Consider the following 23,069-nt stretch of genomic DNA (forward strand, 5'->3'; position numbering starts at 1 on the left):
ATCTGTCACTGTGGCCTATTATCTATCACCGTGAACTGGTTACATATCACTGTGACCTGGTTTCATATCACCATGACCTGATTATCTATCACTGTGTCCTGGTTATCTATCACTGTGACCTGGTTATCTATCACTGTGACCTGGTTAGATATCACTGTGAGCTGGTTTTCTATCACTGCGACCTGGTTATACATCATCGTGACCTGGTTTTATATCACTGTGACATGGTTATCTATCACTGTGACCTGGTTAAATATCACTGTGACAGGTTATTTATCACCGTGACCTGGTTATATATCATCGTGACCTGGTTATATATCACCATGACCTGGTTATCTATCACTGTGACCTGGTTATATATCACTGTGACCTTGTTAGATATCACTTTGACCTGGTTATCTGTCACCGTGACATGGTTATATATCACTGTGACCTGGTTTTGTATCACTGTGACCTGGTTTTATATTACCGTAACCTGGTAATTTATCACCGTGACCTGGTTACATATCACCATGGACCTGGTTATCTGTCACTGTGACCTGGTTTTATATCACCGTCGCCTGGTTATGTATCACTGTGACCTGGTTATCTATCACAGTGACCTGGTTAGATATCACTGTGACCTGGTTTTATATCACCGTGACCTGGTTATCTATCACCGTGAACTGGTTATCTATCACTGTGACATGATTATCTATCACCATGACCTGGTTACATATCACTGTGACCTGGCTTTATATCACCATGACCTGGTTATATATCACCGTGACCTGGTTTTATATCACCGTGACCTGGTTATCTATCACTGTGACCTGGTTATCTATCACTGTGAGTTGATTATATATCATCATGACCTGGTTTTATATCACTGTGACCTGGTTATCTATCACTGTGACCTGGTTATCTATGAACATTACCTGGTTATATATCACCATGACCTGGTTATCTATCACCGTGATCTAGTTAAATATCAGCGTGACCAGGTTATATATCACTGTGACCTGGCTTAAATCACCGTGACCTGGTTATTTATCACCATGAACTGGTTATCTATCACTGTTACCTGGTTATCTATCACTGTGACCTGGTTATATATCACTGTGACCTGGTTTTATATCACTGTGACCTGGTTATCTATCACTGTGACCTGGTTAAATATCACCATGACCTGGTTATCTATCACCGTGACCGGGTTATATATCACTGTGACCTGGTTAAAATCACCGTGACCTGGTTATATATCACCGTGACCTGGTTAGATATCACCGTGAACTGGTTATCTATCACTGTGACCTGGTTTTATATCTCTGTGACCTGGTTATGTATCACCAAGACCTGGTTATCTATCACTGTGACCTGGTTATATATCACTGTGACCTGGTTATATATCACGAAGACATGGTTATGTATCACTGTGACCTGGTTATCTATCACCGTGACCTGGTTATCTATCACCATGACCAAGTTTTATATCACCATGACCTGCTCATTTATCACCATGACCGGGTTATCTATCACTGTGACCTGGTTATCTATCACTGTGACCTGGTTATATATCACTGTGACCTGGTTATTTATCACCGTGACCTGGTTATCTGTCACTGTGGCCTATTATCTATCACCGTGAACTGGTTACATATCACTGTGACCTGGTTTCATATCACCATGACCTGATTATCTACCACTGTGTCCTGGTTATCTATCACTGTGACCTGGTTATCTATCACTGTGACCTGGTTATATATCACTGTGAGCTGGTTTTCTATCACTGCGACCTGGTTATACATCATCGTGACCTGGTTTTATATCACTGTGACATGGTTATCTATCACTGTGACCTGGTTAAATATCACTGTGACAGGTTATTTATCACCGTGACCTGGTTATATATCATCGTGACCTGGTTATATATCACCATGACCTGGTTATCTATCACTGTGACCTGGTTATATATCACTGTGACCTTGTTAGATATCACTTTGACCTGGTTATCTGTCACCGTGACATGGTTATATATCACTGTGACCTGGTTTTATATCACTGTGACCTGGTTTTATATTACCGTAACCTGGTAATTTATCACCGTGACCTGGTTACATATCACCGTGACCTGGTTATCTATCACTGTGACCTGGTTTTATATCACCATCGCCCGGTTATGTATCACTGTGACCTGGTTATCTATCACCGTGACCTGGTTATCTATCACAGTGACCTGGTTATATATCACTGTGACCTGGTTTTATATCACCGTCGCCTGGTTATGTATCACTGTGACCTGGTTATCTATCACCATGACCTGGTTATCTATCACAGTGACCTGGTTATATATCACTGTGACCTGGTTTTATATCACTGTGACCTGGTTATCTATCACTGTGACCTGGTTATATATCACCGTGACAGCCCCAATCCCAACCACCCCCCCCATCAAATTCCCGAATTGAATCCCGAGATGTGAAAGGCCTGTGTGGGGCTGAGTTGCCCCGTCCAGCTGCAGCTGTACAATACCCCCTCGTCCCACACTCCCCCCCCCCACCCCCTCCCACTCCCCCCAGGAGAGACAGCGCAGAGTGAAGCCCTGTCACACCCCCTCCCCACACTGCGTACCTGGTTGGTTTTTCTGATTAAAGTAGTCCCTGAGCCGATCTATGGCACGGTACCTCTCTTCATTCGGATATACCACCGATCCAATCCACACACTGGGCTCGTACGCCCGTGTCTGTGGGGAGAGAACACAGCCAGAACATTGCTTCACCGACTCGAGCAACACACCGTTCACCCACGCCTCCAGGGCACAGGCTCTGGGGAGGGGACATACTCGCACTATACTCGCAGTGGGGGAGGGGGAGGGTCACTCGAGGGGTTAGGGTCTGGGGTGTACTGTCTGAGAGTGTGGGGGGAGGGGGAGGGTCACTCGAAGGGTTAGGGTCTGGGGTGTACTGTCTGAGAGTGTGGGGGGAAGGGGGAGGGTCACTCGAGGGGTTAGGGTCTGGGGTGTACTGTCTGAGAGTGTGGGGGAAGGAGGTGGGTCACTCGAGGGGTTAGGGTCTGGGGTGTACTGTCTGAGAGTGTGGGGGGAGGGGGAGGGTCACTCGAGGGGTTAGGGTCTGGGGTGTACTGTCTGAGAGTGTGGGGGGAGGGGGAGGTCCACTCGAGGGGTTAGGGTCTGGAGTGTACTGTCTGAGCGTGTTGGGGGAGAGGGGGAGGGTCACTCGAGGGGTTAGGGTCTGGGGTGTACTGTCTGAGAGTGTGGGGGGGAGGGGGAGGGTCACTTGGGGGGTTAGGGTCTGGGGTGTACTGTCGGAGAGTGTGGGGTGGGGTGGAGGGTCACTCGAGGGGTTAGGGTCTGGGGTGTACTGTCTGAGAGTGTGGGGGGAGGGGGAGGGTCACTCGAGGGGTTAGGGTCTGGGGTGTACTGTCTGAGAGTGTGGGGGGAGGGGGAGGGTCACTCGAGGGGTTAGGGTCTGGGGTGTACTGTCTGAGAGTGTAGGGGGAGGGGGAGGGTCACTCGAGGGGTTAGGGTCTGGGGTGTACTGTCTGAGAGTGTGGGGGAGGGGGAGGGTCACTCGAGGGGTTAGGGTCTGGGGTGTACTGTCTGAGAGTGTGGGGGGAGGGGGAGGGTCACTCGAGGGGTTAGGGTCTGGGGTGTACTGTCTGAGAGTGTGGGGGGCGGGGGAGGGGGAGTTTGTGCGTGCGGTAGTGTAAATATTTCCCGGGCTGTGTGGAGTGTTGGGGGTGGGGTAGGTGGGTGGGGTGTTGGGGGTGGGGTAGGTGGGTGGGGTGTTGGGGGTGGGGAAGGTGGGTGGAGTGTTGGGGGTGGGGTAGGTGGGTGGGGTGTTGGGGTTTGGGTGGGTGTTTGGGGTGTTGGGCGTGGGGTAGGTGGGTGTGGTGTTGGGGGTGGGGTAGGTGGGTGGGGTGTTGGGCGTGGGGTAGGTGGGTGTGGTGTTGGGGGTGGGGTAGGTGGGTGGGGTGTTGGGGGTTGGGTAGGTGGGTGTGGTGTTGGGGGTGGGGTAGGTGGGTGGGGTGTTGGGGGTGGGGTTGGTGGGTGGAGTGTTGGGGGTGGGGTAGGTGGGTGGGGTGTTGGGGGTGGGGTAGGTGGGTGTGGTGTTGGGGGTTGGGTAGGTGGGTGTGGTGTTGGGGGTGGGGTAGGTGGGTGGGGTGTTGGGGGTGGGGTGTGGGTGGGGGTGGGGTTGGTGGGTGGAGTGTTGGGGGTGGGGTAGGTGGGTGGGGTGTTGGGGGTGGGGTAGGTGGGTGTGGTGTTGGGGTGGGGTAGGTGGGTGGGGTGTTGAGGGTTGGGTAGGTGGGTGGAGTGTTGGGGGTGGGGTAGGTGGGTGTGGTGTTGGGGTGGGGTAGGTGGGTGGGGTGTTGAGGGTTGGGTAGGTGGGTGGAGTGTTGGGGGTGGGGTAGGTGGGTGGGGTGTTGGGGTGGGGTAGGTGGGTGGAGTGTTGGGGGTGGGGTAGGTGGGTGGGGTTTTGGGGGTGGGGTAGGTGGGTGGGGTGTTGGGGTGGGGTAGGTGGGTGGAGTGTTGGGGTGGGATAGGTGGGTGGAGTGTTGGGGGTGGGGTAGGTGGGTGGGGTAGGTGGGTGGAGTGTTGGGGGTGGGGTAGGTGGGTGGGGTTTTGGGGGTGGGGTAGGTGGGTGGGGTGTTGGGGTGGGGTAGGTGGGTGGGGTAGGTGGGTGGAGTGTTGGGGTGGGGTAGGTGGGTGGAGTGTTGGGGGTGGGGTAGGTGGGTGGGGTAGGTGGGTGGAGTGTTGGGGTGGGGTAGGTGGGTGGAGTGTTGGGGGTGGGGTAGGTGGGTGGGGTAGGTGGGTGGAGTGTTGGGGGTGGGGTAGGTGGGTGGGGTGTTGGGAATTGGCGAGCTGACACCGGATGACCAATGGTCTGTCTCTCTCTCTCTCTGATGGTGACCACGTGGTCAGAGCTGGGTTTCCCTGTGTGAGGACTCTGCCTGAACCTGGTGAGGGATTACCTCGTATTCCGAATCCCGGCAGATGGTTATGAAGGAGTAGCACTCGTCACCCTCCGCACAGAAGTATGGTCTCCTGACCCTGCAAGAGGCAACACACATTCCCAAACCGTTAGCCGGGGCGAATCCAACCCGTCCACTTCCAGGTCAGGATCTCCGGGGATGGGGGTTACCTTCAGCACTGATTCAAACCCCAGGAATGCAATCCCTCCCAAGAAAATACAGACCCCCCCCTCCCCTCGGCATCGATGAGGAATGGTCAAGGGCAGGGACGGATGGCGGGAGCCCCGAGGGGGACATGGTAACGTCAGATCTACAGAAGATTTGTGGGAATTGGGATTGTCCGCCCTGTCGCTCCAGTAAGGAGAGATGGGTTATACAAGGGGAGGGGGTCAGGCAATCTCACTGCCCCAATAATCCACCGAACTGGGAATGTTACTGCTCCAGTAACACAGTGTACTGGTTATGTTACTGGTCCTGTAACACAGTGTACTGGTTATGTTAATGTTCCAGTAACACAGTGTACTGGTTATGTTACTGGTCCAGTAACACAGTGTACTGGTTATGTTACTGGTCCTGTAACACAGTGTACTGGTTATGTTAATGTTCCAGTAACACAGTGTACTGGTTATGTTACTGGTCCAGTAACCCCGTGTACTGGTAATGTTAATGTTCCAGTAACACAGTGTACTGGTTATGTTACTGGTCCAGTAACACAGAGTACTGGTTATGTCACTGGTCCAGTAACCCCGTGTACTGGTTATGTTAATGTTCCAGTAACACAGTGTACTGGTTATGTTACTGCTCCAATAACACAGAGTACTGGGAATGTTACTGGTCCAGTAACCCCATATACTGGTTATGTTAATGTTCCAGTAACCCCATATACTGGTTATGTTAATGGTCCAGTAACACAGAGTACTGGTTATGTTAATGTTCCAGTAACCCCGTGTACTGGTTATGTTAATGTTCCAGTAACACAGTGTACTGGTTATGTTACTGTTCCAGTAACACAGTGTACTGGTTATGTTAATGTTCCAGTAACACAGTGTACTGGTTATGTTACTGTTCCAGTAACACAGTGTACTGGTTACGTTAATGCTCCAGTAACCCAGTGTACTGGTTATGTTAATGTTCCAGTAACACAGTGTACTGGTTATGTTACTGGTCCAGTAACACAGTGTACTGGTTATGTTAATGTTCCAGTAACACAGTGTACTGGTTATGTTAATGCTCCAGTAACCCAGTGTACTGGTTATGTTAATGTTCCAGTAACACAGTGTACTGGTTATGTTACTGGTCCAGTAACACAGTGTACTGGTTATGTTACTGGTCCAGTAACACAGTGTACTGGTTATGTTAATGCTCCAGTAACCCAGTGTACTGGTTATGTTAATGTTCCAGTAACACAGTGTACTGGTTATGTTACTGGTCCAGTAACCCAGTGTACTGGTTATGTTAATGTTCCAGTAACCCCGTGTACTGGTTATGTTACTGGTCCAGTAACCTAGTGTACTGGTAATGTTACTGGTCCAGTAACCCAGTGTACTGGTTATGTTAATGTTCCAGTAACACAGAGTACTGGTTATGTTACTGGTCCAGTAACCCAGTGTACTGGTTATGTTAATGTTCCAGTAACCCCGTGTACTGGTTATGTTACTGGTCCAGTAACCTAGTGTACTGGTAATGTTACTGGTCCAGTAACCCAGTGTACTGGTTATGTTAATGTTCCAGTAACCCCGTGTACTGGTTATGTTACTGGTCCAGTAACACAGAGTACTGGTTATGTTAATGTTCCAGTAACACAGTGTACTGGTTATGTTACTGGTCCAGTAACCCAGTGTACTGGTAATGTTAATGTTCCAGTAACCCCGTGTACTGGTTATGTTACTGTTCCAGTAACACAGTGTACTGGTTATGTTACTGGTCCAGTAACCCTGTGTACTGGTTATGTTACTGGTCCAGTAACACAGAGTACTGGTTATGTTACTGGTCCAATAACACAGAGTACTGGTTATGTTAATGTTCCAGTAACACAGTGTACTGGTTATGTTACTGGTCCAGTAACCCAGTGTACTGGTTATGTTACTGTTCCAGTAACACAGTGTACTGGTTATGTTAATGTTCCAGTAACACAGTGTACTGGTTACATTAATGCTCCAGTAACCCAGTGTACTGGTTATGTTAATGTTCCAGTAACACAGTGTACTGGGAATGTTAATGTTCCAGTAACCCTGTGTACTGGTTATGTTAATGTTCCAGTAACCCCGTGTACTGGGAATGTTACTGCTCCAGTAACTCAGTGTACTGGTTATGTTACTGGTCCAGTAACCCCGTGTACTGGTTATGTTACTGGTCCAGTAACCCCGCGTACTTGTTACATAACCAGTACACTGTGTTACTGGAACAGTAACATAACCAGTACACTGTGTTACTGGAACAGTAACATAACCAGTACACTGGGTTACTGGACCAGTAACATAACCAGTACACTGGGTTACTGGACCAGTAACATAACCAGTACACTGTGTTACTGGACCAGTAACATAACCAGTACACTGGGTTACTGGACCAGTAACATTCCCAGTACACGGGGTTACTGGAACATTAACATAACCAGTACACTGTGTTACTGGACCAGTAACATAATCAGTACACTGTGTTACTGGTTATGTTACTGTTCCAGTAACCCAGTGTACTGGTTATGTTACTGGTCCAGTAACACAGTGTACTGGTTATGTTACTGGTCCATTAACCCCGCGTACTGGTTATGTTACTGGTCCAGTAACCCAGTGTACTGGTTATGTTAATGTTCCAGTAACCCAGTGTACTGGTTATGTTACTGGTCCAGTAACCCAGTGTACTGGTTATGTTAATGTTCCAGTAACACAGTGTACTGGGAATGTTAATGTTCCAGTAACCCAGTGTACTGGTAATGTTAATGTTCCAGTAACCCAGTGTACTGGTTATGTTACTGGTCCAGTAACCCAGTGTACTGGTTATGTTAATGTTCCAGTAACCCAGTGTACTGGTTATGTTACTGGTCCAGTAACCCAGTGTACTGGTTATGTTAATGTTCCAGTAACACAGTGTACTGGGAATGTTAATGTTCCAGTAACCCTGTGTACTGGTTATGTTAATGTTCCAGTAACCCCGTGTACTGGGAATGTTACTGCTCCAGTAACTCAGTGTACTGGTTATGTTACTGGTCCAGTAACCCCGTGTACTGGTTATGTTACTGGTCCAGTAACCCCGCGTACTTGTTACATAACCAGTACACTGTGTTACTGGAACAGTAACATAACCAGTACACTGTGTTACTGGAACAGTAACATAACCAGTACACTGTGTTACTGGAACAGTAACATAACCAGTACACTGGGTTACTGGACCAGTAACATAACCAGTACACTGGGTTACTGGACCAGTAACATAACCAGTACACTGTGTTACTGGACCAGTAACATAATCAGTACACTGTGTTACTGGACCAGTAACATAACCAGTACACTGGGTTACTGGACCAGTAACATTCCCAGTACACGGGGTTACTGGAACATTAACATAACCAGTACACTGTGTTACTGGACCAGTAACATAATCAGTACACTGTGTTACTGGTTATGTTACTGTTCCAGTAACCCAGTGTACTGGTTATGTTACTGGTCCAGTAACACAGTGTACTGGTTATGTTACTGGTCCATTAACCCCGCGTACTGGTTATGTTACTGGTCCAGTAACCCCGCGTACTGGTTATGTTACTGGTCCAGTAACACAGTGTACTGGTTATGTTAATGTTCCAGTAACCCAGTGTACTGGTTATGTTACTGGTCCAGTAACCCAGTGTACTGGTTATGTTAATGTTCCAGTAACCCAGTGTACTGGTTATGTTACTGGTCCAGTAACCCTGTGTACTGGTTATGTTAATGTTCCAGTAACCCAGTGTACTGGTTATGTTACTGGTCCAGTAACCCAGTGTACTGGTTATGTTAATGTTCCAGTAACCCAGTGTACTGGTTATGTTACTGGTCCAGTAACCCAGTGTACTGGTTATGTTAATGTTCCTTGATCACGTTATTCCTATCCAGATGTTCATAAATCTTATCCCTTACAATTCTCTCTAAGACTTTGCCCACCACAGAAGTGAGACTCACTGGCCTATAGTTACTCGGGCTATCCCTACTCCCCTTCTTGAACAAGGGGACCACATTCGCTATCCTCCAGTCCTCTGGTACTATTCCCGTTGACAATGACAACATAAAAATCCAGGCCAATGGCTCTGCTATCTCCTCCCTAGCTTCCCAGAGGATCCTAGGATAAATGCCATCAGGCCCAGGAGACTTATCCATTTTCATCCTTTCCAGTATTCCCAGAACCTCTTCCCTACATACTTCAATGCCATCCATTCTAATCACTTGTGACTCAATATTCACACCAGCAACAGTGTCCTGTTCCTGAGTGAATACTGATGAAAAGTATTGATTTAGTGTCTCACCAATCTCCTCCGCCTCCACACACAACTTCCCACTACTATCCTTGACTGGACCGATACCTACCCTAGTCATCCTTTTATTCCTGACATACCTATAGAAAGCCTTTGGATTTTCCCTAATCCTACCAACTAAGGACTTTTCATGTCCCCTTCTTGCTGCTCTTAGCTCTCTCTTTAGATCCTTCCTGGCTACCTTATAACTCTCAATCGCCCCAACTGAACCTTCACGCCTCATCTTTACATAGGCCACCCTCTTCCCTTTCACAAGGGATTCCAATTCCCTATTAAACCATGGCTCCCTCACAAGACCCTTTCCTCCCTGCCTGACTGGTACATACTTATCAAGGACACTCAGTAGCTGTTCCTTGAACAAGCTGCAAATGTGTTGCTGGTCAAAGCACAGCAGGCCAGGCAGCATCTCAGGAATAGAGAATTCGACGTTTCGAGCATAAGCCCTTCATCAGGAGCTCCACATATCGATTACCCTTGAAGCCTACTTTTCCAAGCCACACATCCTAAGTCATGCCTCACCGCATCATAATTTCCCTGCCCCCAGCTATAACTCTTGCCCTGCAGTGCACACTTATCCCTCTCCATCACTAGAGTAAAAGTCACCGAGTTGTGGTCACTGTCCCCGAAGTGCTCACCTACCTCCAAGTCTAACACCTGGCCTGGTTCATTACCTAGAACCAAATCCAGTATAGCCTCCCCTCTTGTTGGCCTGTCTACATATTGTGTCAGGAAACCCTCCTGCACACATTGTACAAACACCGACCCATCTAATGAACTCGAGCTATAGCTCTCCCAGTCAATATCTGGGAAGTTAAAGTCCCCCATAACAACCACCCTATTACTTTCACTCTTCTCCTGAATCATCCTCGCAATCCTTTCTTCTATATCTCTAGGACTATTAGGAGGCCTGTAGAAAACTCCTAACAGGGTGACCTCACCTTTCCTATTTCTAACCTCAGCCCAAACTACCTCAGATGGCGAGTCTTCCTCCATCGTCCATTCCACCGCTGTAATACTATCCTTGACAAGCAATGCCACACCTCCCCGTCTTTTACCCCCACCTCTGACCCTGCTAAAACATTTAAACCCTGGAACCTGCAACAGCCAATCCTGTCCCTGTTCTACCCACGTCTCTGTAATAGCCACAACATCGAAGTCCCAGGTACCAACCCACGCTGCAAGTTCACCTACCTTATTTCTTATACTTCTGGCAATGAAGTATACACACTTCAAGCCACCTTCCTGTTTACAGGCACCCTCCTTCGAGATCGATGCCATGTTCCTAACCTCCCTACACTCCAGGTCCTGTACCATAAAGCTACAGTCCAGGTTCCCATGCCCCTGCAGAGTTAGTTTAAACCCTCCCAAAGAGCACTAGCAAACCTCCCCCCAAGGATACTGGTGCCCCTCAGGTTCGGGTGTAGACCATCCTTTTTATAGAGGTCCCACCTTCCCCAGAAAGAACCCCAGTTGTCCAGAAACCGGAATCCCTCCCTCCTGCACCATCCCTGTAGCCACGCATTTAACTGCTCTCTCTCACTGTTCCTCAACTCTCTATCACGTGGCACGGGTAACAAACCAGAGACAACAACTCTGTTTGTTCTAACTCTGAGCTTCCAACCTAGCTCCCTGAAAGCCTGTCTGACATCCTCACCCCTCTTCCTACCTATATCGTTGGTGCCAACGTGGACCACGATCTGGGGCTGCTCCCCCTCCCCCTTAAGGACCCGGAAAACACGATCAGAGACATCACGTACCCTTGCACCTGGGAGGCAACATACCAAACGTGAGTCTCTGTCGCCCCCACAAAACCGTCTGTCTGTACCCCTCACTATTGAGTCCCCAAGTACTATCGCTCTACCTTTCTCCACCCTTCCCTTCTGAGCAACGGGGCCAGGCTCCGTGCCAGAGGCCTGAACCTCGTTGCTTGCCCCTGGTAAGTCATCCCCCCCACAAGTATCCAAAACGGTATACTTGTTCTTGAGGGGAATGACCGCAGGGGGTCCCTGCACTGGCTGCTTCCTCCCACTCCCCCTCACTGTCACCCATCTGTCTATAACTTTCGGAGTAACTACTTCCCTAAAGCTCCGATCTATGACCTCCTCTGCGGGGGAGAGGAGGAGAGCGCTAGTTATAGGAGACTCTCTAGTTAGAGGGACGGACAGGCGGTTCTGTGGACATGGGCGAGACTCTCGGATGGTTTGTTGCCTCCCGGGTGCCAGGGTGCGAGACGTCTCGGACCGTGTCTTCAGAATCCTTAAGGGGGAGGGTGTGCAGCCAGAAGTCGTGGTACACATTGGCACCAACGACAAAGGTAGGAAGGGGGTGGGAAGGTCATTCAGGAGCTCAGGGAGTTAGGCTGGAAGCTAAAAGCTAGGACAGACAGAGTCGTCATCTCTGGGTTGTTGCCGGTGCCACGTGACAGTGAGGCAAGGAATAGGGAGAGAGTGCAGTTGAACACGTGGCTGCAAGGATGGTGTAGGAGGGAGGGCTTCAGGTATTTGGACAATTGGACTGTATTCTGGGGAAGGTGGGACCTGTACAAGCAGGATGGGTTGCACCTGAACCAGAAGGGCACCAATATCCTGGGGGGTAGGTTTGCTAGCACTCTTCGGGGGGGTTTAAACTAATTTGGCAGGGGGATGGGATCCGGACTTGTAGTCCAGCAAGTAAGCTAGCTGTTTGTCAGGATGTCCAAGAATGTAGGGAGGCTGTGGAGAAGGGAGCACTGACAGGGAATACTTGTGGACACAGAGATGGGCTCAAGTGCGTATACTTCAACGCAAGGAGTATCAGAAATAAGGTGGGTGAACTTAAGGCGTGGATCGGTACCTGGGACTACGATGTTGTGGCCATCACGGAAACGTGGATAGATGAGGGACAGGAATGGTTGTTGGAGGTTCCTGGTTACAGATGTTTCAGTAAGATTAGGGAGGGTGGTAAAAAAGGAGGGGGGGTGGCATTGCTAATTAGAAATGCTATAACGGCTGCAGAAAGGCAGTTTGAGGGGGATCTGCCTTTGGAGGTAGTATGGGCTGAAGTCAAAAATAGGAAAGTTGCAGTCACCTTGTTGGGTGTTTACTATAGGCCCCCCAATAGCAGCAGAGATGTAGAGAAACAGATTGGGAAACAGATTTTGGAAAGGTGCAGAAGCCACAGGGTCGTAGTCATGGGCGACTTCAACTTCCCAAATATTGATTGGAAGCTCTTTAGATCAAGGAGATTGGACGGGGCGGTGTTTGTGCAGTGTGTCCAGGAAGCTTTTCTAACTCAGTATGTAGATTGTCCAACCAGAGGGGAGGCCATATTGGATTTGGTACTCGGTAATGAACCGGGACAAGTGATGGGCTTGTTAGTGGGTGAACATTTTGGTGATGGTGACCACAATTCTGTGACTTTCACCTTGGTTATGGAGAGAGATAGGTGCGTGCAACAGGGTAGGTTTTACAATTGGGGGAAGGGAAATTACGATGCTGTAAGACAGGATTTGAGGAGCATAAGTTGGGAGCATAGGCTGTCAGGGAAGGATGTGGTGGAAATGTGGAACTTTTTCAAGGAGCAGATACGACGCGTCCTTGATATGTATGTACCTGTCAGGCAGGAAAGAGATGGTCATGTGAGGGAGCCTTGGTTGACGAGGGAGGTTGAATGTCTAGTAAAGAGGAAGAAGGAGGTTTACATAAGGTTGAGGAAACAGGGTTCAGACAGAGCAGTGGAGGGATACAGGATAGCCAGAAGGGACCTGAAGAAAGGGATTAGGAGAGCTAAGAGAGGGCATGAAAAATCCTTGGCGGTAGGATCTCGGATAACCCCAAGGCCTTTGATGCGTATGTGAGAAACATGAGAATGACGAGAACGAGAGTAGGTCCGATCAAGGACAGTAGTGGGAGATTGTGTATTGAGTCGGAAGAGATAGGAGAGGTCTTGAATGAGTACTTTTCTTCAGTATTTACAAAGGAGAGGGACCGTATTGTTGAAGAGGAGAGTATGAAACGGACTGGTAAGCTAGAGGAGATACTTGTTAGGAAGGAAGATGTGTTGGACATTTTGAAAAACCTTGAGGATAGACAAGTCCCCCGGGCCTGACGGGATATATCCTAGGATTATGTGGGAAGCAAGAGAGGAAACTGCAGAACCGTTGGCAATGATCTTTTCGTCTTCACTGTCAACGGGGGTGGTACCAGGGGACTGGAGAGTGGCGAATGTTGTGCCCCTGTTCAAAAAAGGGAATAGGGATAACCCCGGGAATTACAGGCCAGTTAGTCTTACTTCTGTGGTAGGCAAAGTAATGGAAAGGGTACTGAGGGATAGGATTTATGAGTATCTGGAAAGACACTGCTTGATTAGGGACAGCCAGCACGGATTTGTGAGGGGTAGGTCTTGCCTTACAAGTCTTATTGAATTCTTTGAGGAGGTGACCAAGCATGTGGATGAGGGTAGAGCAGTGGATGTAGTGTACATGGATTTTAGTAAGGTATTTGATAAGGTTCCCCATGATAGGCTTATGCGGAAAGTCAGGAGGCATGGGATAGAGGGAAATTTGGCCAATTGGATTGAAAACTGGCTAACCGGTCAAAGTCAGAGAGTGGTGGTAGATGGTAAATATTCAGCCTGGAGCCCAGTTACAAGTGGAGTTCCGCAGGGATCAGTTCTGGGTCCTCTGCTGTTTGTAATTTTTATTAATGACTTGGATGAGGGAGTCGAAGGGTGGGTCAATAAATTTGCAGATGATACGAAGATTGGTGGAGTTGTGGACAGTGAGGAGGGCTGTTGTCGGCTGCAAAGGGACTTAGATATGATGCAGAGCTGGGCTGAGGAGTGGCAGATGGAGTTTAACCCTGCCAAGTGTGAGGTTGTCCATTTTGGAAGAACAAATAAGAATGCAGAATACAGGGTTAACGGTAGGGTTCTTAGTCAGGTGGAGGAGCAGAGGGATCTTGGGGTTGATGTACATAGATCTTTGAAAGTTGCCACTCAGGTGGATAGAGCTTGTAAGAAGGCCTATGGTGTATTAGCGTTTATTAGCAGAGGGATTGAATTCAAGAGTCGTGAGGTGATGTTGCAGCTGTACAGGAGCTTGGTAAGGCCACATTTGGAGTACTGTGTGCAGTTCTGGTCGCCTCACTTTAGGAAAGATGTGGAAGCTTTGGAGAGGGTGCAGAGACGATTTACCGAGATGTTGCCTGGAATGGAGAATAGGTCGTACGAGGATAGGTTGAGAGTTCTCGGCCTTTTCTCGTTGGAACGGCGAAGGATGAGGGGTGTCTTGATAGAGGTTTATAAGATGATCAGAGGAATAGATAGAGTAGACAGTCAGAAACCTTTTCCCTGGGTACAACAGAGTGTTACAAGGGAACATAAATTTAAGGTGAAGGGTGGAAGGTATAGGGGAGATGTCAGGGGTGGGTTCTTTACCCAGAGAGTGGTGGGGGCATGGAATGCGCTGCCCGTGGCAGTGGTAGAGTCAGAATCATTGGTGACCTTTAAGTGGCAATTGGATAGGGACATGGATAGGTGCTTAAGCTAGGATAGATGTTCGGCACAACATCGTGGGCCGAAGGGCCTGTTCTGTGCTGTATTGTTCTATGTTCTATGTTCTATCTATGTTCTATGTTCTATGTTCAATGTTCTATGGGAAATTGTCCCATAGTGCACGGGGATGTGCAGGTTAGGGTGGATTGGCCATGGGAAATTGTCCCATAGTGTCCCAGGGATGTGCAGGTTAGGGTGGATTGGTCATGGGAAATTGTCCCACAGTGCACAGGGATGTGCAGGTTAGGGTGGATTAGCCGTGAGATATTGTCCCATAGCGCCCAGGGATGTGCAGGTCACGGTGGATTGGCCATGGGAAATTGTCGCATAGTGTCCAGGGATGTGCAGGTTAGCGAGGATTGGCCATGGGAAATTGTCCCATAGTGCCCAGGAATGTGCAGGTTAGGGTGTACTGGCCATGGGAAATTGTCCCGTCCAGAGATGTGCAGGTTAGGGTGGATTGGCCAAGGGAAATTGTCCCATAGTGCACAGGGATGTGCAGGTTAGCGTGGATTGGCCGTGGGAAATTGTTCCAAGCTACCCAGGGATGTGCAGGTCAGGGTGGAATGGCTGTGGGAAAGTGTCCCATAGTGCCCAGTGATTTGTAGGTTAGGGTGGATTGGCCATGGGAAATTGTCCCATAGTGTCCAGGGATGTGTAGGTTAGGGTGGATTGACCGTGGGAAATTGTCCCTTAGTGCACAAGGATGTGTAGTTTAGGATGGATTGACTGTGGGAAATTGTCCCACAGTGCACAGGGATGTGCAGGTGAGGGTGGATTGACCGTGGGAAATTGTCCCTTAGTGCACAAGGATGTGTAGTTTAGGATGGATTGACTGTGGGAAATTGTCCCATAGTGCACAGGGATGTGCAGGTTAGCGTGGATCGGCCATGGGAAATTGTTCCAAGCTACCCAGGGATGTGCAGGTTAGGGTGGAATGGCCATGGGAAATTGTCCCATAGTAGCCAGGGATGTGCAAGTTAGGGTGGATTGGCCATGGGAAATTGTCCCATAGTGTCCAGGGATATGCAGGTTAGGGTGGATGAGCCATGGGAAATTGTCCCGTAGTGCCCAGGGATGTGCAGGTTAGGGTGGATTGGCCATGGGAAATTGTCCCATAGTGCACAGGGATGTGCAGGTTAGGGTGGATTGGCCATGGGAAATTGTCCCATAGTGCCCAGGGATGTGCAGGTTAGAGTGGATTGGCCATGGGAAATTGTCCCATAGTGCACAGGGATGTGCAGGTTATTGTGGATTGGCCATGGGAAATTGTCCCATAGTGCACAGGGATGTGCAGGTTAGGGTGGATTGGCCATGGGAAATAGTCCCATAGTGCCCAGGGATGTGCAGGTTAGGGTGGATTGACCATGGGAAATTGTCCCATAGTGCCCAGTGATTTGTAGGTTAGGGTGGATTGGCCATGGGAAATTGTCCCATAGTGCCCAGGGATGTGCAGGTTAGGGTGGATTGGCCATGGGAAATTGTCCCATAGTGTCCAGGGATGTGTAGGTTAGGGTGGATTGGCCATGGGAAATTGTCCCATAGTGCACAGGGATGTGCAGGTTAGGGTGGATTGGCCATGGGAAATTGTCCCATAGTGGCCAGGGATGTGCAGGTTAGGGTGGATTGATCATGGGAAATTGTCCCATAGTGTCCAGGGATGTGCAGGTTAGGGTGGATTGGCCATGGGAAATTGTCCCATTGTGCCCAGGGATGTGCAGGTTAGGGTGGATTGGCCATGGGAAATTGTCCCATAGTGCCCAAGGATGTGCAGGTTAGGGTGGATTGGCCATGGGAAATTGTCCCATAGTGCCCAGGGATGTGCAGGTTAGGGTGGATTGGCCATGGGAAATTTTCCCATAGTGCCCAGGGATGTGCAGGTTAGGGTGGATTGGCCATGGGAAATTGTCCCATAGTGCCCAGGGATGTGCAGGTTAGGGTGGATTGGCCATGGGAAATTGTCCCATAGTGTCCAGGGATGTGCAGGTTAGGGTGGAATGGCCATGGGAAATTGTCCCATAGTAGCCAGGGATGTGCAGGTTAGGGTGGATGAGCCATGGGAAATTGTCCCGTAGTGCCCAGGGATGTGCAGGTTGGGGTGGATTGGCCATGGGAAATTGTCCCATAGTGCACAAGGATGTGCAGGTTAGGGTGGATTGGCCATGGGAAATTGTCCCATAGTGCCCAGGGATGTGCAGGTTAGAGTGGATTGGCCATGGGAAATTGTCCCATAGTGCCCAGGGATGTGCAGGTTAGGGTGGATTGGCCATGGGAATTTGTCCCATAGTGCCCAGGGATGTGCAGGTTAGGGTGGATTGGCCATGGGAAATTGTCCCATAGTGCCCAGGGATGTGCAGGTTAGGGTGGATTGGCCATGGGAATTTGTCCCATAGTGCACAGGGATGTGCAGGTTAGGGTGGATTGGCCATGGGAAATTGTCCCTTAGTGCACAAGGATGTGTAGTTTAGGGTGGATTGACTGTGGGAAATTGTCCCACAGTGCACAGGGATGTGCAGGTTAGGGTGGATTGGCCATGGGAAATTGTCCCATAGTGCTCAGGGATGTGCAGGTTAGCGTGGATTGGCCATGGGAAATTGTTCCAAGCTACCCAGGGATGTGCAGGTTAGGGTGGAATGGCCATGGGAAATTGTCCCATAGTAGCCAGGGATGGGCAAGTTAGGGTGGATTTGCCATGGGAAATTGTCCCATAGTGCCCAGGGATGTACAGGTTAGGGTGGAATGGCCATGGGAAATTGTCCCATAGTAGCCAGGGATGGGCAAGTTAGGGTGGATTGGCCATAGGAAATTGTCCCATAGTGTCCAGGGATATGCAGGTTAGGGTGGATGAGCCATGGGAAATTGTCCCGTAGTGCCCAGAGATGTGCAGGTTAGGGTGGATTGGCCATGGGGAATTGTCCCATAGTGCACAGGGATGTGCAGGTTAGAGTGGATTGGCCACGGGAAATTGTCCCATAGTGCCCAGGGATGTGCAGGTTCGGGTGGATTGGCCATGGGAAATTGTCCCATAGTGCAGAGGGATGTGCAGGTTAGAGTGGATTGGCCATGGGAAATTGTCCCATTGTGCCCAGCGATGTGCAGGTTAGGGTGGATTGACCGTGGGAAATTGTCCCATAGTGCCCAGGGATGTACAGGTTAGGGTGGATTGGCCATGGGGAATTGTCCCATAGTGCCCTGGGATGTGCAGGTTAGGGTGGATTGGCCATGGGGAATTGTCCCATAGTGCACAGTGATGTGCAGGTTAGCGTGAATTGGCCATGGGAAATTGTTCCAAGCTACCCAGGGATGTGTAGGTTAGGGTGGATTGGCCATGGGAAATTGTCCCATAGTGCCCAGGGATGTACAGGTTAGGGTGGAATGGCCATGGGAAATTGTCCCATAGTAGCCAGGGATGTGTAGGTTAGGGTGGATTGGCCATGGGAAATTGTCCCATAGTGCCCAGGGATGTGTAGGTTAGGGTGGATTGTCCATGGGCAATACAGGGTCACTTTGTTCAGGAGATGCTGTTATTCGGGTCAATGTCGACTTGATGGGCCGAATGATCTGCTTCCCACGTTCTCTGTGTTTCCCGGAACTTCCCACGTGCTTTAAAGTTTTCCACATCTACACCGGGAACTGGCTCAGATGCTTAGTGACATGTTAGTCAACACATCACTGCATTTACCGGGTTACCAGAAGGGGCAGTTCAGTTACCCATCAATCCCACTCCTTTCTGATACAGTTCCCATCATCCCTGCATCTCCCAGGGACAGGGTGGATTGGTCACGAGTATGGGCCCAGGAATGAAAAACTTAACGTATGAGGAACATTTGAGGACCCTGGATTTATACTCGATGGAGTTGAGAAGGATGATTGGGGATGTAACATACAGAATACTGAATGGCCTGGACAGGGTCAATATTGGGAAGGTGTTTCCATTGGGAGGAGAGACTGGGACCCGAGGGCACAGCCTGAGAGTAAAGGGAAGGCCTTTTAGAACAGAGAGGAAGAGAAACATCTCCAGCCAGAGAGTGGGGAACCGATGGGATCCATTACCACAGAAGGCAGGGGGGGCCAGGGCAGTGAGTGTATTGAAGACTGAGGTAGACAGGTTCTTGAGTATCAAGAGGGTCAAGGGTTATCGGGAGAAAGTGGGAGAATGGGGCTGAGAATCTATCAGCCACGATTGAATGGCGGAGCAGATTGGATGGGCTGAATGGCCTGCTCCTATGCCGTCCGGTCTGATGAAATTCTTCCCCTCTTCCTCCAGCTCCTGTGATGATGCCTCGCGTGTGCACAGATCTCTCCTTCCATTGGCTAATTTCAACAACAAAAAATTAGTTCCTACCTTTGGGCCAGAACACCTTGAGCCAGTAAAACCAGCAGCAAGACTGGAAACATCTCACGTAATCCCTCAGGACCTGGAGGACAGTGGAGAGAGGAACACTGGGTTAGCACCAAACCTTCACTGGCCAGGGAAGGACGTTGTGAAACCTGAAAGGGTTCAGAAAAGGTTTACAAGGATGCTGCCAGGGTTGGAGGATCTGAGCTACAGGGAGAGGCTGAACAGGCTGGGGCTGTTTTCCCTGGAGCGTCGGAGGCTGAGGGGTGACCTTATAGAGGTTTATAAAATTATGAGGGACATGGATAGGGTAAATAGACAAAGTCTTTTCCCTGGGGGTGGGGGAGTCCAGAACTAGAGGGGCATAGGTTTAGGGTGAGAGGGGAAAGATATAAAAGGGACCTAAGGGGCAACATTTCGGCCCAACCCGTCCATGCTGACCCAGATTTCCCAACCCAATCTAGTCCCACCTGCCAGCACCCGGCCCATATCCCTCCAAACCCTTCCTATCCATATACCCATCCAAATGCCTCTTAAATGTTGTAATTGTACCAGCCTCCACCACATCCTCTGGCAGCTCATTCCATACACGTACCACCCTCTGTGTGAAAAAGTTTCGCATCAGCCGCAAATGTGGAACCATCCCCTGCACAGCAAGATCCCGGTAATTAATAAATATCAGGAAAAGCAACGCTGGTCCCTGGGGAACTCGTCCACGTTCCTTCCTGGAGCCTAGAATCCATCAGTTGGCGTTTACTGTCTGTCTCCCATCACTCAGACAATCTCGTCTCTCTGTCTGTCTCAGTCCACTTTGCGAGGAAGTTCCCTCACGTTTCTGTCACGTGGCTGTCGATTGTTGGATGGAAGGTTTCCCATGTACACCACATCCACAACCTCACCCTCTCCAGCAAACGTCCCCTGTAGGAACCCGAAACAACTCACCTGCCTCCACGGGCTTGTTAATCTAACCCAAAGTCGTTCCTCCCGGGACGGTCCCACAGCACCGTGGCTCGGCTGACGGGTCTGTGATTGGAGGGACTATCTCTGCAGCCTTTCCTGAACAAGTCTGGAGGGTTTGCAGTTCTCCTGCTACCTCTGTCCCCCACCAGTGAAGACTGCAGCCTGACACTTGTCTCTGTGCTGTCTACAGTCACCAGGTCAACCCCACAATGAGTGGAGTTACCTTGTTCACAAATCCTGAAAAGCACAGACCGTTTGCAGAGTGTGCACTTGCTGTGGTGGTGTCTAGCTGAGGAACGCAGCTGTCTGTGTTCTTATCATCTTCCCCACCCCACCTTTCCATTATATCATTAGTGGGGAAACTGTCAGACACACAGCAGGGTGTATGCTGGGGTTTCTTCATTATCTCACTATACAGAGACCACAAGTTATTTGTCAGCAGTTACTGTCTGCCCCAGCACTGGATGTGTCAAGTTGCTCAATGTCATCACAGCCGCGAGTCACGCTGTTTGTAACTTGCTGGAGAAATTCGGCAGGTCTGCCAGCCTCTGTGGAGGGAGAGACCAGGGACGGGTACCATTTTGAGTCCAGTTCTGAAGATGTGTCACACTGCACTCGAAATGCTAACTCTGTTTATCTCACTCTCTCGCTCTCTCTCTCTCGCTCTCTCTCTATCTCTCTCTCCATCTCCCTCTCTCTCTCTCTCTCTCCACAGATGGAACCACATTGTCATACGGCACAGAATCAGACCCTTCGGCCCAACCAGTCCATGCCGACCATAATCCCAAACGAAACTAGTCCCACCTGCCTGCTCCTGGCCCATAGCCCTCCAAACCTTTCCCATTCATGTTCCTATCCAGAAGTCTTTTCAACATTGTCCATCCACCATTACCTCAGACAGCTCAGTCCACACACGGACCACTCTCTGTGTAAAGATGTTGACTGTCATTTCTCTTTTATATCTTTCCCCTCTCACCCTAACCCTATGCCCTCTAGTTCTGGACTCCCCCACCCCAGGGAAAAGACTTTGTCTATTTACCCTATCTATGTCCCTCATGATTTTGTAAACCTCTATAAGGTCACCCCTCAGCCTCCGACGCTCCAGGGAAAACAGCCCCAGCCTGTTCAGCCTCTCCCTGTAGCTCAGATCCTCCAACCCTGGCAACATCCTTGTAAATCTTTTCTGAACCCTTTCAAGTTTCACAACATCTTTCCGAGACCAGAATTGCACACAATATTCAAACAGTGGCCTAACCAATGTCCTGTACAGCTGCAACATGACCTCCCAACTCCTGTACTCAATACTCTGACCAATAAATGAAAGCATACCAAATGCCTTCTTCACTATCCTATCTACCTGCGACTCCACTTTCAAGGAGCTATGAACCTGCACTCCAGGGTCTGTGTTCAGCAACACTCCCCAGGACCTTACCATGAAGTGTAGAAGTCCTGCTAAGATCTGAATTAAACTCCATCTGCGTTTGTGTGTAGCCAATTCAGGATTTTGTTTTCATTCTCGGCTGGCTCCTCATCTCTGTGCCAAATGGCATACCTCAGTATCCCTGGACAGTGACCCCCGCCCCCCCCCGGTCATGGGGAACACCCCCCTCTGTGTTTATCCCTGTTGGAATTTTACAGGTTCCCGTGAGATTTCTCCACATTTGCCCCCACCGCCTTGTTCTTCAGAAATCCAGCCCGTTCAGGTGTGTGAGTCAAATTGAATTGATGTCTGGATAAGCAGTTCCCTAGGGGGGAGGGGTGGGTGGGGGTGGTGGTGGGGGGGTTTCTGGTTCGGGATGTTGACACCACCCTCTGGCAGAGCATTCACAGACGCTGAGTCAGCTGGAGAGTGTAATGTCTGCTGTGAACACAGCCAGGGTTAGAGCTGGCGGGGGAGAGAGTGGGTGATAGTACCCCTTTGTAGGAGTAATCATTCTGCCCCGTCCCACCTTCCCCCCTCCCTCTCCAACCCGGAGATATCGCTCGGTGTTGGGGGGGGGGCAGGGAGAGGGTGTTCACACACACTCCATTCCCCACTCCCTGTACCCTCTGTCTGAACTGGAAACCGGGCTGACATTCCTGTGGTGAGTGTGTTCAGAGGTGTCAGACTCAAACCTTCCCTTCCCCTGTTCCTGTCGGGGAAGTGTCACTGTGTGATGGAGTCACCCCCCTCTCCACCCTGTCTCAGTGAAGCTGTATTCTCAGACTGGGGTGGTTATCTGAGGGTACGCTACTCTCTGACACTCCCAATACTGACACAGCCAAAGATCTTCACTAGAGCACACTGCAGTCCCTCACACTCACCAGCAGCAACACCTTCACCCATCCTGCTACAAGGAGAGAGAGTGTCCCAGTTCACCCGTACGTGTCTGTGTATGTGTGTGTGTGTGTATATGGGAGAGTGACCGTGCTTGGCTGTTTGTGGGAGAGTACGTCAATGAGTGTGTGTGTGTGTGTGTGTGTGTGTGTGTGTGTGTGTGTGTGTGTGTGTGTGTGTGTGTGTGTGTGTGTGTGTATGTGTGCTGAGTGAGTGTGGGTGTGGGTATTTCTGTGAGTGTGTGTGAGAGTATCTGCGTGTGTGAGTGTGTGAATGAGTGATTGTGAGTGTGTGTGAGTGTGTGAGAGTGTGTGTGTGTTGGTATGTCTGTGTGGGTGTGTGAGAGTGTCTGCATGTGTGAGTGTGTGTGCATGTGAGAGAGATAGTGTGTGTGTGGGTGTGTGAGAGTGCATGAGTGTGTGTGGGTGTGTGTCTGAGTGTGTGAGTGC

The 23,069-nt window shown here is 49.8% G+C and overlaps 1 protein-coding gene across 2 annotated transcripts in view; it reads right to left on the minus strand.

The window, feature by feature from the left end:
- The window catches only part of LOC132832836 (heme-binding protein 2-like), a 48,116-nt gene extending 25,467 nt beyond the window's left edge, over nt 1-22,649 (minus strand). Inside the window, exons 1-4 of one of the 2 annotated variants that reach the window (XM_060851011.1) lie at nt 22,608-22,649; nt 19,350-19,422; nt 4,972-5,050; nt 2,611-2,722 (exon numbers count right to left, since the gene is read on the minus strand). In XM_060851011.1, the coding sequence (XP_060706994.1) occupies nt 2,611-2,722; nt 4,972-5,050; nt 19,350-19,422; nt 22,608-22,629 (286 nt within the window). In that variant the 5' untranslated portion in view covers nt 22,630-22,649. Of the gene's footprint in view, nt 1-2,610; nt 2,723-4,971; nt 5,051-19,349; nt 19,423-20,285; nt 20,357-22,607 lie in introns of those variants that run through there. The other variant, XM_060851012.1, reaches the window with a different exon arrangement.
- Between the last annotated feature and the right edge of the window lie 420 nt (nt 22,650-23,069).

Source organism: Hemiscyllium ocellatum, chromosome 35, assembly GCF_020745735.1.
Source record: "Hemiscyllium ocellatum isolate sHemOce1 chromosome 35, sHemOce1.pat.X.cur, whole genome shotgun sequence".
Taxonomy (NCBI): Eukaryota; Metazoa; Chordata; class Chondrichthyes; order Orectolobiformes; family Hemiscylliidae; genus Hemiscyllium; species Hemiscyllium ocellatum.